The following is an 18,194-nucleotide window of genomic DNA, read 5'->3' on the forward strand; positions in this document are numbered from 1 at the left end:
TGCATGGCAGAGGGTGTACCTTTACAAGAGCCATGTCTAAATGTGGCAATAAAAAGAAGTTAAAGGGGGCAACAATGGTCAAAAAGTGGCAAAAAAATGTGTGAGAAGTGACCGAAAATGGTCGAAAAGTGACTAAAATGGGCAAAAAGCAGTAACAAAGTGTAAGAACTGAGTGAAAAGTGGCAAAACAGGGTAAAGTGGCAATAAATGTAAGTTAAAAGTAAATAAAAACGGTCATGAAGTGGCAAAAATGGCTGAAAGGGGGCAAAATAGGTATAAAATGGCAAAAACTGGGTGGAAAAAAAAAGGCAAAAATTGGTTAAAACAGCAATAAAGACATTGCACAGGGGCCAAAAATGGTCAAAAAAGGTGACAAAAACTGGGTGAAAAGTTGCATAAATTGGCTAAAATAGCAATAAAAATAAGTTAAAGGGGGCAAAAATGGTGAAAAAGTAGCAAAAAATGTGTGAAAATGGGCAAAAATGGGTTAGTGATAAAATAAGTTGAGGTGTTTAAAAAATGGCAAAAAAAAAAAAGAATGTATGAGAACTGACAGAAAATGAGTGTAAAACGACTTAAATGGGCAAAAAGCAGCACAGAGTGGCAAAAAGGGGGTGAAAAGAGGCATTTAATGGCAAAAGGCAGCCTAAATGGATGAAAAGTGGCGAAAATGTGCAAATAAGGGCAAAGTTCTGGGTTTGCCTACAAAATTAAGTCACGACTGCACCACTCTATTTCTCCTGAGTGGGCGTGGCTTCAGCTCATTTAACAGACACGCCCACATCATTCTAGGGCAGATTTTACTGCCTCATCTCTCATGATTTTTTTTGTTTAATTTCATCAACCTAGAGATGTTTTATTTGACTGAAATTTGACCTGGGGTTTATAACACAGTGATCTATCATACAACAAACCTAGACACAGATTTATTTTCACTTTACAGGGTATTTAAAGACTGATGCCATGGCAAAAAGAAAACACAGAGACTCAAATCAGTGTGTTCATATTTTATTCACATATGTTACATTTTGCATTAAATGTCCAAGTCATACTTTCTGGTTAAACTCAGAAAGTTTGAGTCAGCACCTACAGTAATGTACTGTATTCTCTCTTCAGTCATACAGGAGAACACAACAAGAGCTTTTCTGTTACAATTTACACCCATTACTTGTTGGCTATTTGGTTGCGGTCATTTACAAAGTGGGTACTGCAAAAATCAAAGGTGAGAGGAGAAACTCAGTAAACAAAAAAAAAAGCAGCATGCATGAACTCAAAGAGGAAGTGTTTCAAGTGTTAACTTAAAGATTCCTCAACGTGGCCCAGCTTTTCAAAAACCAGACAGCAGGGATATCAGCGGTACGCCGTTAACCACCCCAAAATGTTCTCTTGCAGGCACGACTGGATAAATTTCCTCTCTTCAAGAAAAAAAGAAAGATGATAATCAGAAAATTAAGTAGCTAAGACACTTAAATAATGGTAGCTTAAAGGATGTCATGCACAGTGTATCACGGATACTCAAGTCTGATAATCATGTGATGTTGGAATGCAACTACAAATCACAACTAGATGATGTGTGAGTAAGGGATAGTCTTCACATTAAATCATCCATACTGCAGTGACGACTCCAAAGCATAAAGGGGGATGATATTTTTGACAGCATACAACAATGAAAATTGTCTGCATACTTTTATATCATCATAGCTTCAGGGAAACAAATTAACGGAATCCATAAAATATTCTGCTTTCGTGCTGCGTTCAGCTTGCAGGACCTTATGTCTGTGCATCGACATTTCCTTTCCTGAAAAATGTATGCAACTGACTCTGAATTTGTGGAGTGATAAATCTCAGATATTTCATTTTCCGGTTGTAGCTTGGCATTTTCTTCAGAGCCAACCAGAAAGAAGAAGCATCGATCGAACAGGACGATGAGAGCTGTAGTGAGCGTATAATGAGGTGACCGCATACCTCCTTAAACATCAAAAGTAGTTTTGAGTCAACATTCCCAGCCATCTGCCGTAAACTCAAAGCACAACCTTAGAAAAAAATCTTCACAAAAGTTAAAATTACTTACTTGAACAATGAGCAGCAGCATTTATTTAAATATCTAAAACGTATTCTTTAAACAGCAAAAAAAAAGAAAAAAAATTCCTGAGGATGGATTGCAACTAGACCCATAAAAAAGAGTCTTTGCTCATCTGCAAATAAACTCTCGTGTGTTGATGGGTGGACTTGTCCTGCCTACCATCACATGTCAGCAGACAATGAGTGCACATTGCAATAACATCGCTACACTCATCAGGAGCTTGAAACTCATGCCAGCACAGCAGAGCACATTTGGATAAATAAAAAGGGATATGCATAAACATCATCATAAATGGTGCAAAAAGGTAATCAAACTCTGCAGGGACATTCAGCACTTGATATATATTTTTAAACCCAAATAAATACGACAGGCTTCAGAAGCCTGCTCCCAATCACTTTTATTTTTGGGCAAAGTTGTGCTTTCGCTTTGATGTTACCTGTTTCTGTGTTTCCCTGCTGAAAACCACACAATAAATCACTTAAACACACACACGTGTTAATCTTTAGGCATGATTGTACACCAAACTTCACATAAACCAAAGGCTGTGGCAGCAATAACCCTCATCGGATGTTTTTTTATGTTAAAGAGTTCCCCAATATTTTGATCGTGGCAAAAAATTAAAAAAAACCTTCTTCGTCATGGGCTGCCATTTTCAGAGGACTTTGGAAGATCTTAGAGTCCGTTATAGTGAGGCCCCCAACGCTTATTGATGTGGTCAAAGGTGTGGGAGACCCACTGCTGCTCCAACACTCGATACCGCTCTTCACATAAGAAGAGAGGCTTGCCACGGCTGGAGAGAAGCCAGAGAGGAAATAAGAATGAGTTTATTCTACACCAACAAGTATTGATGGAGAACGAAATATGAAGTCTTAGCAGGTGTATTTGCCTTATTTCAGGTATAAGAAGAAAATTTGACATTACATTTAATACTTGTTAAGACCTTTTTTTAAAGGGGACATATTTTACCCTTTTAAGGCAAGTCTATATCAGTCTCAAATGTCCCCAAAACATGCCTGTAAAGTATGTAATGTTGCTAAAAACACTCCAGTATTGGATTTCTGCATTTTGATAAACCCCTCTGTTTCAGCTCTGCACAGAATGAGCTGTTTCTGTGTCTGTGGCTTTAAATGTTACTGAGCTGTTTGACTCCACCCCTGACCACGCCCCTCTCAGGAAATGGATGTGGCTTAATGAATGTTGCTCTCCTGATGCTCAGCTGTCAGCGAAGAGGAGGATCAGGAAAAGGGCGGAACTTTCTTCCAAGTGGGGAGGACCAACCAAACCTGGGGGCGGGGCTAACTCCCCACATGACATCATAAGGGGAAAATGCGAGAACAGCTTGTTTCAGCACATATTTTCTAAAAGCTGGAGAAAGAGGGGAGGGAATTTTTCTGGTTCTTGAGGGGTTTGTGGACAGGCCAGGGGCACATATTTTTGTTAGAAAAGCCTAAAAAGGTTATTTTGCATAATACGTCCCCTTTAAGACCCCAAGCATCCTTAATTTCACAGTTGTGTATTTGCTAAGCTCTATACTTTTTTTTTTTTTTTAACTAATGAGAAAAAAGTCAGAGTTCTGAGATTAAAGTCAGATTTCTGACTTTTTTCTCAGAATTCTGACTTTTTTTCTTAAAAATTATAAAAAAAAGCATCTCAAAAATGTTTTTTCATGGCCCTAATCATCTTTCGTACATAGCAGAGTTTTGAGTGTAACAGTGTAATTTGAAACTTCCTGTTTGAAATTTTAAAACACTTTTTTTGCTGCAAAAATGCTTGTTTCTTGTGCTGTTTTCCTGTATACAAACATTTTGTGTAATAAATTTGTGTTTATTTGAACTAAAAACAGCACAGGAGTACTAAAATGTTCAGTCCGTGTTGTGTGCTTTAACATACCGTAAATCGCGGTCCTCCTCCCCGTGGGCATCGAGGTAAACAGAGCCCCACAGGCAGAAACGATGACCCCGAATGATGATGATGACTGAGGCATTTATCAGGAGAAATATGCCTGTAGCTGCGCCACAATGTTGGGAGTGCTAAAAGTGAAAAAGACGCAAATAAAAAATGTTTAAAAATTGGTTCTGACACCATCAAACAGCTGCAGCCTTGCCTTGAAGCAGGGATAGACTTACCAAAACACATTCACAGATACCCTGCTGTTTGCAGCACACGCCTTTGAGACAGACGAAGGCGCCACACACAAGGCAGAGCGCGGGGTCTTTTGGCACCTTTTTACAGGCAGTGCAGGCCTTCCTGTGATAGTATTGGAAGATGATGTTGTAGTTGTCAGGGAGTTGGAGAAGGCGGGGGGCTGCCCATTGAGGATCCTGCACAAGCAAGCTCTACAGTGGAGAAGAACCAAGAAATGATGTAGAATATAGAGTATGGAAGCAGTGCTGAAAACATTTTGTCCTTTAACTTAATCAAAACCCTCCAGTCTCTCAGTTTGACCTCCTAAGACCCTGCATCCACATATGAGGACTTAACATTTTGACTGTCCTACATCAGAGCAATCATTTTTGGAATTAGAATTGATGTCATAATTGTCCAAAATGTCCATTCAAGTTTAAGGTATTTGCTTGAAATGCTGGGATAATTTGCTGTTTGAATATTTTAGGGAATTTGCTTGGAAGTTATCAAAGTATTTTTATGTAAACAAAAAGGATACATTTGTATATTTTGAAAGATTTCACTGCTTTGAACATATCTCGGTTTTTGTCATGCATTTTCATTGGAATATGGGGAAATTATTACCAATTTTGGAGGGGATTGGATTGGAAATTTGGAGTTCACAATTGTCCTTGAATTGAAATTTTCAGGGCTTTTCTTAGAAAACTTGAATGTTTTCGAAAATTTATAGAATTTGCCAAGAAATTTAAGGGGAGATTTACTTAAATATTCAAGGAATTTGCTTGAATTTTTTCAGGAATTGCATGGCATTTTTTGGGAAATTTTCTATAGGAATTTTCAGGCTGTATGAAGAATTTTCACTGACAGATTTGAGGACTATCTGAAGAAATATTTGGGTACTTTTCATGAGATACTTTAAGAATATGTTTTAAAATTTTCAAAGACTTTTTTTAAATCATGGAATCTTTGGGGGTTTTGGAAAGTAAAATTTCCAAGAAATTCGTGTTCAACGTCAAGACTGATATTTTAACTTATCAGGCCGTATTTATCCCAAATAAATGGGACAGAATAAAAATGATATCCAAACAAACGCTCAGGTCTCAGGAGGTTAAACAATACTTATCAGCTCTAGTACACAATTAATCAGAAATAAAAAGGCTAAATGCTCTCAGGCTATTAACACTATAATAAAGGAACAAAAGCCCCACATTTAAAGTAAATTAAACTAATCTTAACTTAGATAACAGCCCTGTATGTCAGATACAACAAAGAAAAAACATCCCAAGTTAAGTTTTAGCAACCATAATTCACTTTCAACACTCTGTTTTTCACAAAATGATGTACAACATCCAAGGTTGCTGCAGCACTGAATGACGAGGGCGTTAGACACATGGCTGGTTACTCAGTCCCTCTCCTCAGAGACACCATCAGCTCTGGACCTTGTCAAGCAAGGTTGAAACCAATTTCAAAGTGTCAATATGTCCTCCAGTTACATAAATCGTTTACAGGACATCAAGTTCAAAAGACATGCTTTGAATATTTAATTGGTGAGAGAAGTTAATACTTTTTCCCTGAACCAGGATGAAAAAGTTACTCTCAGTTAACAACATGAGATGTTTTCTAGAAATATAACTGATCATTGAAATACACTAGGAATCATATTTAAGTTGGCTCTGCAGGCTACAAAATTATCTAATACTGATCTGTAATATATAAAACCTAAGGTGAAAGGTTCACTGTAGGAAACTTAAAGCTATGAAGGAAACGGGGCGTGCAAGTAGTCGAGTGGTTAGGGCGCGCACCATGTACGCAGGCGGCCCAGGTTCGAATCCGGCCTGTGGCACCATTTCCTGCATGTCTCTCCCCGCTCTCTTCCCTGTTTCCGAATCTATCCACTGTCCTCCTATGTCTAATAAAGGCACAAACAAGCCCAAAAACAAAATCTTAAAAAAAAAAAAAAAAAAAAAGCTATGAAGGAAACTCCTGTTCAGTTGACGATTAAAAAACTCATCTACAACAGACATAAATCAATAATACAGACAGCAGCTTATTTTGTTTAGAGAGAAGAAGTCTTTCCACATCAAGTTTAGTTAACTACAACAGTCTTATACATGTTAACATTCAGGCATTACCAGTAAATTACTCATCAGACACAGATTACATATTATTATTCAATTTTTAAGGACAAACTAAAATAAACAGCTTATAATGAACATTCTATCCTACATTCTAACATTCACATTCATACCAGTGATTGCTCAGCTTGCATCTGAGAGAGCCCTGTGACCTCAGCACACCACTGTGTCACCAAGTCAAAGGCGCTGACCGCCCACGTCAGACATGAGGCACTGTGCACGATGTTTGAAGGCTGAGGGGCCGAGGGTAAGAGCCCCAAACACACAGCCAAGGTCAAGAACTCCTCTTCCTCCTATTAAACAAGAACACAGAGGGTTTATGAGACCATGAAGGTGTTAATCTTTGGTCTAAAATGAGCCATAACCAGACAAAATTCCATGTCTGCATCACAGGAAATCTAACCAAAGAGTAAACAAGGTAGAAATGTGTTGTCCTTGCTTCAAGGAAGTAAAGGGAGAGTAGTTTCTGCAGGGGCAGTGATATCTACACTGAAACATACCAGGCAGCCGGTCAGGTTGTCTCCGTAGAGGTGATGCTGCAAAAGGCAGGAGAGGCGGAGGAAGGGCAGGCAGAACTGCTGGAGGCTGAACTCGATTGACTGTGGGGACCACACACTGGAAATCAGCTGGAGAGTGGAAACAACAGCAACACTTGATCAATAAGGAGCCAACACATCACTAATAATACTGTGATGTATATCTCCCCAGGAGATTAGTAAGATATTACGCTGCTGTCTCTCAGGGTAATGGCCACTTCATGATGAAGGGAGAATGGAAAAGAGCAGAGAGAGAGACTGCGGGCAGAAAGAGTAGCATCCTGAAGGCTGTAAAGTGCTAAACAGTTGTTTTTTAGTGCCTCACCATTGATGTCTCCTCTGTGTTCACCTTGTAGACGCTCTTGTCCTTAGAGAGCTCACTGATAACATGACTGAGCAGCGCTTCAAAAGATTTCTCAGCATTTGCAGAATTCTGTGGAGGAAAATCAAAATGTCAAAATGTTGACTATAGAGGAAATAAAAATGCCAAGATTCTCTCTTTGATCTCGCCTTTAATCTCCTGTGACTGTAAGCAGACACACGCTTCAATCTTTTTATTCCTGACTGAGCTCAAGTGGAGAACGTTTAACCCAACTATAAAATGATGAGCTCTGTATTGTTGAAGTTCCTCCCACTGACTTTTACCATATTCAGACTATTTTTATATTGATGAGGGAAGGAGGCTGAGAAAACATCTGCAAAATTAGGTATTGATACATGAATTTAGAGAGGTAGAAATAAAAGAATCTGCAGTCTAAATCAGCCCCTAAATCAATCACACAACATCTAATACTTTAAGTATAAAGACAACAATGCAACACTTTTTTGGCGTCCCTGTGTAAAGATAAATGGATAGTCCAATCTGGACTATCAGACATCAAACTGTCTTCAATACACCTTTAGGTGTGTCCACAACTAGCACTAAGGATTAACACTTGGCATCTGAATGCTCAAGACGAATAGTATTTGGGGTTATTGCAAGGTCTAAACAGGGTCACAGCCTCCTGTACTCTTTGTGTACATTCAGGGCTGAGTCCAAAATTAATTTCCTATTGGGACATTGGAGTATAATTCGTCCTTTCTTTATTTATCTAACACAACAGGTGTCTTGAAATCCACTGGACCAAATCTGTAAATAAATTAAACACATTACTACAATTACTACATTGTGTTCCAAATTATTGTTGTAAATGATATTTTTCGCTGATTTTCCTAAATAGTCGATGCAAATGACAATCAGAATATTTTTCAAGTCATCAGCCTTTAGAGCGTAATTCTAATTTTATTGAACAAAGCTCCCAATGATAACTTTTTTCAAAAAAATTAGGTCATATTTACTGAAATCAAAGCTATTTCTGTCAAAAAAATCTTAACAGGCCAAGTTCTATGTTAACATAGGACCCCATCTTTGATATCACCTTCACTATTCTTGCATCCATTGAACTTGTGAGTTTTTGGAGAGTTTCTGCTTGAATTTCTTTGCAAGATGTCAGAATAGCCTCCCAGAGCCGCTGTTTTGATGTGAACTGCCTCCCACCCTCATAGATCTTTAGCTTGAGGATGCTCCCAAGGTTCTCAAAAGGGTTGAGGTCAGGGGAGGATGGGGGCCACACCATGAGTTTCTCTCCTTTTATGCCCATAGCAGCCAATGACTCAGAGGTATTCTTTGCAGCATGAGATGGTTCATTGTCATGCATGAAGATAATTTTTCTATGAAAGGCACGGTTCTTCTTTTTGTACCATGGAAGAAAGTGGTCAGTCAGAAACTATCTTCTTTGTCAAGGTCATTTTCACACTTTCAGGGACTCTAAAGGGGCTCACCAGCTCTCTCTCCCCATGATTCCCGACCAAAACATGACTCCCCCACCTCCTTGCTGACGTTGCAGCCTTGTTGGGACATGGTGGCCATCCACCAACCATCCACTACTCCTCCATCTGGACCATCCAGGGTGCACTTATCAGTAAACAAGACTGTTTGAAAATGAGTCTTCATGTATTTTTGGGCCCACTGCAACCATTTCTGCTTGTGAGCATTGGTAAGGGGTGGCTGAATAGTAGGTTTATACATGACTGCAAGCCTCCGGAGGATCCTAAACCTTGAGGTTGTTGGGACTCCAGAGGCACCAGCAGCTTCAAATACCTGTTTGCTGCTTTGTAATGGCATTTTAGAAGCTGCTCTCTTAATCCGATGTATTTGTCAGGCAGAAACCTTCCTCATTATGCCTTTATCTGCACGAACCCATCTGTGCTCTGAATCAGCCACAAATTTCTACACAGTACGATGATCATGCTTAAGTTTTCATGAAATCTCTAATGTTTTCATACCTTGTCCAAGGCATTGCACTATTTGAGGCTTTTCAGCAGCAGAGATCCTTTTTCTTCCCCATATTGCAAAAACCTGTGGCCTGCTTAATAATGTGGAACGTCTTTCTTAAGTAGTTTTCCTTTAATTGGGCTCACCTGGCAAACTAATTATCACAGGTGTCTGAGATTGATTTCAGTGATCCAAAAAGCCCTGATACACAATACCATCCATGAGTTTCACTGGAAAACAGAAAATGAAATGTTTATGACACTAAAATCCAATTTGCTTAATAATTTGGAGCGCATTGCATTAACCTAAGATACATAGCAACGAAGGCAAAATAATGTCTGTCATGACTTTTGTTTCAAACTATAATCAAACTCAAACATAAAAAGGTCATGGTCTTATCAATCTGTCATCAGTTTTCAGGTGTTCAGCTGTCATATATAGAAGTCTAGAGATCAGAATGCTTCACTGGAGCTTCTTTCTACCTTCATGTCTGTATAAATTTACTCCACAGTAGAATATAATGACTTATGCAGAAAAAGAGGGAGACAATAATTCTTTCCCCACAATGTACCATCTGATAAGAAGTATAGACATTACTGAATGTGTTCTGATAAAAATTCAAATGGTTTGCTTAGTATTTTATATAGAATGAGAGCTGCACGCATTTATCAAGCTGAAGGTGGTGGAATATAAAACAGCAGTCTTATCTCGTCTGCTGTCCTTTGTCAAAGATTTATAGAGGAGGATTTTCAGCTCCATGGATTTCCTCCCTCTGGGCTCTGATCTTTGTTCAGGCGCCATCTTTTTCTAAAAACTTCTTTTTAATTACAATTTCTTTTTCCCAAAAATGTGGATGCTTGCCTCAGTGTGGATTTGAAATCTATCTGTAATGCATCTGCACTACCGCATATGACAGAGAAGTGGAACGATACCAGTCCACTGCTGTATTATGGATGGAAACACCCTAAAGGGGCGGTTTCAGCTATTTGTCTTTTGACATTCAAGCCAGCCACTCACTAATACAGATTTAATAGACTGAAGATAGATAGCCAATTAATGCAACAGACTCTCCAGCTATCACGCTTCTCCAAATAATGAAGATCGATACCGTCGACCGAGGAAATCATGAGAAAGAAAGAGGAAAGGGCTCAATTCATCTCAATAATCAGTAATACACTTAATGATTTAGTGTTGCTGTGGAGCAGCTCTAAGAAACAAGCAGAGGACACAACAGAGAGAAACAAGTAGTTCTTTAACGCCCCTCATTATGTCCCCAGACATACACAACAGTGATGGTTCTGATTTAATTCTGCATTGATGTTGTTTTGTCACAATTTTTCAGTCACTTTGCCTTTTTTTTTTGCACATTAGCTTTAAAATCATTATAAGAGACACACATGGATGATGAGGAAAAAGCATCAGATTTGGTAAGAGATCAGCAAAAGTCTAGAAATAAACACGACCTTTTACTAGAGATAGAAGAAATGTCAATACAAAGTCGCATAATTATACGTTTTAAAACAAGTTAAAGACTATTTAAGAGAAAAATTAGCACCACTTTTTGCCCTGCAAATGGTCAAAAATAAGGGCATGTGATATTTCTCAGTACACCAGACCAAGACTGAGTTTTTTATTTAATGTACTGTTAATGAAATGTCAAATGGTATAGGGCAAAGAAATTCTTTTTCGCTCATAAATGCCCAAATTTGATGACTTCTGGTACATCCAAGGCCTCTTTTCTATTATATGGTAGTTCATCATAACTTTTAAAAAGCAGAATAATGCTTTTTGTCAAAGAAGCGCTGTCGAAATAAGGGCGGGTTGCACACATTTTTTTATTTGGAAACTTGGTTGTCCAGATGTAAGAGAGCTGGACTAATGTTTCACAGCAGTACAGGATTTGTTTAATCACAGCAAGTACTATAAAATCAGAGAGAGGTCTGGGGTACTCCCAAGGAAATTTAGAGCATCCAACACTGAACCTGGAGAATATTTATGAAACAATTTGAGGAGGAAATTTAGTTAAAAATACAAAACCACTGACTATGAATAAAAATAGAACACTATCTGTTTATAAAGCTCACATTCTATTTTTAAACTACATTTTAAACCCGAGTTTCATATAAAACACACACACGAGAGAGGACTGTTTACTGCTTTAACACCCAAAAAATATTGACAATCTATAGCTAACCTTATATAAAGCCAAACATGAAATAGTATAACCAACAGATTTCACTAAAATAAGCAGATTAGCTTGTTAATGTTGTTCAGAAAGATGTTTCTAAGTTTTAAAACCTTAGTAACTCTGAATCTAGCACGCTAACTCTTCCTATTTCCATCCCTTCATCAGTTTGTTTTTAGAACTTTTCAGACATAGATGCACTTATGTATGTTTTCTTCTTGGTGCAATAATATATGCATAAACACGTCTGTTAATGCTAACTATGTGCAATAGGGCTATGTGCAATAATATCAGCACTTTATCTAACTAGGCCTAGGGCGATGTACAATTTCTTCTTTAAGCACACTCATGACCATGTACAATATATCAGCACACTTGCACTTTAGCACTACAGCACTTTATCATATGCCTTATGCTCTTTAACTGGAATGGTCAATTTATCTCTGGTCTGTCCTAAGCTAAGTATTGTTTTATTTGGGTCTCTGTATTTTATTGTATCATCTATGTTGTCTTGTTTTAGTGTTGTCTGACTCTTATGTAGATTTTTAATGTACTTTTTTTTTATATATATACCATCATCCTGCCGGGGACTACAGATGGAAATTAGCCTATGGCTACAATCTGGCACATTTACATGTCTATGTCCATTAATGTGCATTGTCCCATGTCACAAATAAATAAATAAAATAAAATAAAAAATAAAATAAATGATTTGTTTTATTTTTGCCGTTCAATCATCAATATACTGTATTATCCATTTACTGGTTTATAAAACGCCCGGACACATCTAAAGCCAGGTGTACACTGTGCAATTTTCCTCCAATTCAGCCGCGAATGTCTCACGACTCACTCTAGAGTCCGACTTTCGGTTGGATCGGGCGTCGTTTGTCGTGCTGTATACAGGGGGGTACAACGGCCGACCATGGCCTGACTACGACCTGACGACTGGCTTCCGACTGATCGGAAGGATTTCTGGCAAGTTTGATATTTTGGTCGTACGACTCCAGACACTACACAGTGAGAGCAGAAACGCGAGCAGAATAAACAACTTTGAGGGGTTTGTTTTCCTTTGTAAACTGTCAGACAATGTCCTAAATTACCATCACAATGGCTTGAATGACTTTCTGATGCATACCCGCTATGATAAAGGAAATAAACGGGCAGGAAATATTCCTAAATTAAAATCATAAATTTTATCTATTATTTTAAAAGATATTGTTAAAATGGGTTCATATTAAAATCAAAAGGCAGTTATCAAGTGATATTTGTGCTTAAATGCAAGTAAAAGTTATAAAAACAACTTAAAATGCAAGTTTTGTACATGTTTTTTGGGGGCGGTCACGGGCTGAAAAGTTTGGGAACCCCTGCTCTAGGATGCCTCCACTACTGGAAGTATCTCAGATATAGCTTTAGCATTGCGTCTTGCTCTGAACTAGGGATTCATCATCAATCATGTGACTCTTACCTTCTTAAGTGCTCCAGATGTGCTCCAGGCCTGCCGTTCTTCTGGACTAAACTTTGAAGAGAGGGCGGCCAGAGCCTGCGTGAACTGAAGATTGTACAGCATCTTCACCACACATGTAAAGTGCTCTGCATGAGGAGAAACAGAACCAAATGCAATCATAAATGAAAACGGGAAAGAACAATTTTCACATTCATCACTCAAATTCATTCTGCCAATACATGCGTCTGTTTTAAATTAAAAAGAACTTCTAGCTTCAGAACTGAAAGTCTTTAAGGAGGGTTTGCTCAAACTTTATATTTGGTGTGTGAGCTCTGCACAGAGAGCTTCACTGAGAAGTGTGCAGGCTAATTAGCAGAGCACTTCAGGTGGAAAATGTAGCCTGAAGCATATTTAAGTTTGGACGTGTGGTTTTAGGAAAAAACAAAGAGTGCAATTTGTTTTCGTCTGCAGCAAAGGTCTGCTGACAGCTTCAGTGTCCTGGTCACTGTGACAAGTGACAGGAAACACAATTAAGGAGGTACAACAACAAAAGGAAGCAATCGCTCTATAGAAATCTGGTGAAAAGCAGCCCCAAAGATCTCATCAGGTCTCCTCTATTTCACTTCTTTAGAAAACACCACATAACCTTGAGAGTAATCCTCCTTGGTTAAAAAAATCAGATTCAGTAACATTGAGGATATCCAACTATAATTGTGAATAAGACATCTCCACATCTATTTATGGCTTCTACTGCAAGAGGTCAACCTTATTCAGTCATTTATGATCAATATCCCCTTTCAAACATGACTCCAGTGCTGGGCCAGGTCTCTGGGTGGCTTTTTCCACTGAGGAGATGCAGCAACAAGCCACAGATGAAGGGCACCCGATGAAAGATCAGGCCTCCCATCACCAGGGTCGTGGTCTCTCTGATCCTCACAGCCAAATAACAGCGAGTAGAGCATAGATAAGAGATGTGAAATGCTCCTTTGCAGCACTCAGACCTGATTACTGCTGATAATGGGGCTGTCCTTGTGGAGCAGCCACTCAGAGACTCCCCGCTCTCTTAGATTTGATGTGATGCAGACGTAAGAGCCCTACCTTTTCGCAGAGGCTGCGGCATTGTTAGCACAAAGATGATAAGGAGGGAGGGGACATCTCGGAACAGCATGGGTACCTCTGGCCTCTCTTCATCAAAGCCACTGTAACATGATAGAAGAAACAGAAAATGTGATTTTATAGTTTAATAAACCCAAAGAGTTAAAACAAATAGGGGAAAATGTATTTCAAAAAATCTAATGCAATCCTTTCCTAACAATATAGAAAAATCCCAGAACATTTGTATACGTCCAGAAACAACTGCTTGATGTTGACAAAAATCATTATCACTATTAATTTGATTGATAATAAGATCGTGATCATTATACATGATTACTCACTGATTTTACAACATCTGCATAGCATGCATTTATCAGACTTAAAACTTAACAAATGCATGAGTAAATTCTACTGATAAGTATAATTATATTTTATAACAATGAATAAACAGCCAAAATATCACAATAAACACTGAAGCATTTAGCATATGATAAAACCTATGGACAAAATGAGTGTAACACGGCGTCTGGCGGAGTAATCAAATGATTATTCTGCTTTTATGATAACGGGAAGCCAAAAATGATATTGAAAACGTGATTAAATGCCCAGTAATACTGTATACCAGGTCATGTAATGCTTGTGCATGAAAAGATTTATGATTTCAGCAGTAAATTTGCTCTCTCTCAAAATTTCAGCCGATATTTACATCTGATATTTTGCCTGTGCATTTCAGCATGTATCGACTGTAGATTTTGTCCATGTATATCAAAAAAATTAGTGAAGTTTTAGGCTGAACCAACAGACCTATGTCAGCTGAGGTCTTTTTCTTTATTAATCTGCATTCTTTAAACTTTAAAATGTTTTTAAGGACTAAAATTTGTTTCCTAGGTCATCCTCAAACCTTAAAGTGTGTCCAAAAGGACCGAAATTTCATGTCCAAAAGCATATTTAAATATCGGTATCAATATTGTATCGGCTCAAATGAATCTGTAAATATCGGCACATTGGATATTGGCAAAAATCTAGTATTGTGCATCCTTACTGTGAAGTTAAATGGTGAAGCTGATGCAAAAATATTTAATAAATAGACTGTGGCATCCATCTAAGGCCACAAGGCTCTATGCCCAGATCTCAACATCACAATTTTTTTAAATTTAAGTTTTTAAGAAAAGTTAATGACCAGAGAAAACTAAGCTTATTTCATGTACAACTTTTTCCATGCACAAAGACTGTGTTTACAAGTCAGGTCCTTTAAACTTTTGTCTGTCAATGCATGGAATAATTTAGATTAAAATCTATGCTAATGTTGCCCACAAATTATCCCTTTTTTTGTGTTGGTCCTGGGGGACTTAAGTTTTCTTAGACACAAGTTGGAGGGTTAAGAGACAAAAAGTGATGGTAAAAGAGGGAGGGGGTGACATGGCAAATGTCAAGGGTTACATTTAAGGTTGGGTACCATTCAGGGATTTTTTTGATACTGGTACTGATGTGATACTTCTAAAAGGTGCCAATGCCTGAATGGGGCCTGAATGGATACTTTTAAGAGAAAAAAAGTGTTTCAAAAGTCGGTAGCTTAATAAACGCTGTCTCTCTAGTGTAAAGAAGTCAGAAATAAGATACAAGCAGAACATGCAAGTAAAGGAAACAGATTTAATTTCTTCACATAACAATTTTTGTTCATTTCCTTTGGAGTGGTGGGATACTGAAATGAAGCACCGAAATCTGTCTTGTAATTCGGTACGTTAATTTTGTATGTGTGTACTGGTACTATGTTGGTTCTGTATTTCGATACCCATCCCTAGTAACAATCTAACCTGGGACAACAGCTGTGGGGCATCTAAAACGCTAGGCTAAACCAGCACCCCTACCCTTACTTTTTAAAAAAAAAACTAATTTTAGCAGCACATTTCCTCTTTCTGTTAGTGTTTTATCATTTGTGAAAAAAGATGAAAATTTCACATTATGACAGAAGCGGCTGTGTTGCTATCTGCACATCTGAAAAGGATTATAAAACAGTGTAAGTGCAAAGGTGGTGCTGTTTAAATTAGCTTAACAAATACACGGCTTAAAAAGCCCATTGCTTGTTCTTCCTTAATGCAGTCCTAGTTACACATTCATATTGTGTGCCATCTCCATTTAGATGTCCTCTGCTTTGTTGACAGTTGAGCAAGCTTCCAATCACCTCTCTGCTCTTGAAAGGCCTCAGGGTTTTTCATCCAGGGGAACTGCACTTAAAGAATAATACCTTCCATTACCAAAGCACTCACCACTTAATTCCTCTGTGCATTGAAGGAAAGCCTAAGAGGACCGAGCTTTCAACCCTGCATGGACCTCTGCATGCAAACTATATTTACCAACTGTAAAATCCTCATACATTCATTCCTTTGTTTTATCTAACAGAGCTGCAAGAGCAATGCTGTGCATCTGCATAGAAAAACTTCTCTCCCTCCTATTTAACTAGATCAGGTTGACTGCCTGAGGGTGTCAACGACAGTGCTCCCTCCCGAAGTCTTAACAGAGTATTTTTAAACGCCAAATGGCTCCTCTGGGAATACTTTATAGCTGTGAGCACTTTAATAGTAACAGGTGTAAAAGCTGTCTTACAACACTAACAGGGAGGAAAGGTTGTTTAAGCTCATCATTTTAAGTGCTGCTTCTTTTTTTTTTCATTTTTCTGAGCTGTTGGTTCAAATCGCTAACACATGCATCACAAGATAACATGTATGTAGAGCCGGGATCCAAGGAAATATAAGTGACGTCTTTTGTGATGTACTAAATACACATTTCAGTTGAAGTCAGACAGACTAAGATGCTCATATGATGTTGGTGTGTTGCAGAGTGAAGCTGACAGGGTCGTTCTGCTCTTTGTAGAGTGCCCGGTAATTTCCCAGATGCAGCAATTACCGGTATCTATGGAAACCACGCATGGTCCCTTTTCTGTTTTTCTCTTTGTGTGGAGGGGGAAAAAGCTGTTGGGGGCAGGAGGAAGTGGTGGCGTTTTAAAGGAGGACAAAGTGTTGCTTTGATTGCATGCTTATGTGAGGAGGGGCAAAGTGTGAGGAATGTATGAGCAGATTTATAGATTTAGTCTAAGCGGAGGTACTTAAAGAAAGTCACCCACTCTGCCTCTCTGCTTTGTGTGACCTGAGTCAGCTTAGTCCAGGGGTTGTAGGCTGAATCGATGCTGTACAGACGCATGTGCATGGCCAGCACATGGAACAGCTGATCTGAAAGAGAGAGGAAAAACACATCATTGTTATGTTCTCGACAGGGTCTGACAGGAAAAAACCCAGCAAGGGTGTGTTTATCTGAGAGCATGTTGTCACACCCCAGCAGCAGCAGCAGCAACCAGTGTAGATCAAATGATGAAAGCTGTTGACTTGAGCCGACTGCCGGCTAATGGTTTGGCTCAGATAAAACCAGGCCAGGCCAGATGGATACACGGCGTTGCTCGATAGCCCTGAGCAATTCTTTGGTCAGGTCACACCTGTTCAATGTGAAACTAATGGAACATGAAGACAAATCCCCCCTCCCCTCCGCAAACACGCAATCTTTTATGTACACATTGCTTTTAATAGCAGGACACTTCACAGCCATGATTGTCTTTGTCTGGAGAGTTACTAGAGCTAAATTTATGACATTGCAGCAACCTCGGGAAGAAGGCAGGAGGTTAACCAGCTCGTTTTAGATGTTAGGTAACGTATTCCAAAGTGAATACAAGTCCTTGTCTTTCCTATTATTCCAGATTTAAATTAACCTACTTACATCATGAGCTCAGTACATGTGCTTTTAATGCCAGAAATGTAAAAATTTCACAAGAGGAAAAGATTTAAATCACATATGAAAAATGCAACATCCGTAATGTTTCCACTGAACAGTGCTAATCCTATTTGGTTTTGTTTTACAGGGAATTATGATGCTGTAATGCAGCAAAGTGTTTCAAATAATAAGCTCTGCAATTTCACTTGTATGAACCTTCAATACTTAAAGCAACACTGCCCTCCACAGGCAAACAAAGACACAGCAGAAGAGCTAAGTGTTTCAGTCAGTCTTAAGCTCCATCAAATTTGTCCTTTCAGATCCTTCTTTCCCTGTTTTTCCTCATTCACACTCAGATCTTAGCATGAATTACCTGCAAGATCTAAAGACATAGAAGAAAGGGAATTTCTGGTAAATAAATAAAGGGAACAAATCAGCTGTTTCCTGATGATAAATCTAATTTCCAAGCCATTATCAAATGGATTAGACACACATACAATGAATAAGTTTCTATTCTAT

The 18,194-nt window shown here is 38.5% G+C and overlaps 1 protein-coding gene across 2 annotated transcripts in view; it reads right to left on the reverse strand.

Moving 5' to 3' along the window:
• Window positions 1-992: 992 nt before the first annotated feature.
• The window catches only part of ubr3 (ubiquitin protein ligase E3 component n-recognin 3), a 57,558-nt gene continuing 40,356 nt past the window's right edge, over window positions 993-18,194 (reverse strand). For both annotated transcript variants that reach the window (XM_041806700.1, XM_041806699.1), the window contains 9 exons: window positions 17,038-17,143; window positions 13,920-14,020; window positions 12,843-12,967; window positions 7,204-7,311; window positions 6,843-6,968; window positions 6,456-6,635; window positions 4,210-4,419; window positions 3,974-4,113; window positions 993-2,873 (listed from right to left, as the gene is read on the reverse strand). In XM_041806700.1, coding sequence (XP_041662634.1) covers window positions 2,756-2,873; window positions 3,974-4,113; window positions 4,210-4,419; window positions 6,456-6,635; window positions 6,843-6,968; window positions 7,204-7,311; window positions 12,843-12,967; window positions 13,920-14,020; window positions 17,038-17,143 — 1,214 coding nt within the window. In that variant the 3' untranslated portion in view covers window positions 993-2,755. The remainder of the gene's footprint in view (window positions 2,874-3,973; window positions 4,114-4,209; window positions 4,420-6,455; window positions 6,636-6,842; window positions 6,969-7,203; window positions 7,312-12,842; window positions 12,968-13,919; window positions 14,021-17,037; window positions 17,144-18,194) is intronic.

The sequence above is a fragment of the Cheilinus undulatus genome, linkage group 15 (assembly GCF_018320785.1).
Source record: "Cheilinus undulatus linkage group 15, ASM1832078v1, whole genome shotgun sequence".
Lineage (NCBI taxonomy): Eukaryota > Metazoa > Chordata > Actinopteri > Labriformes > Labridae > Cheilinus > Cheilinus undulatus.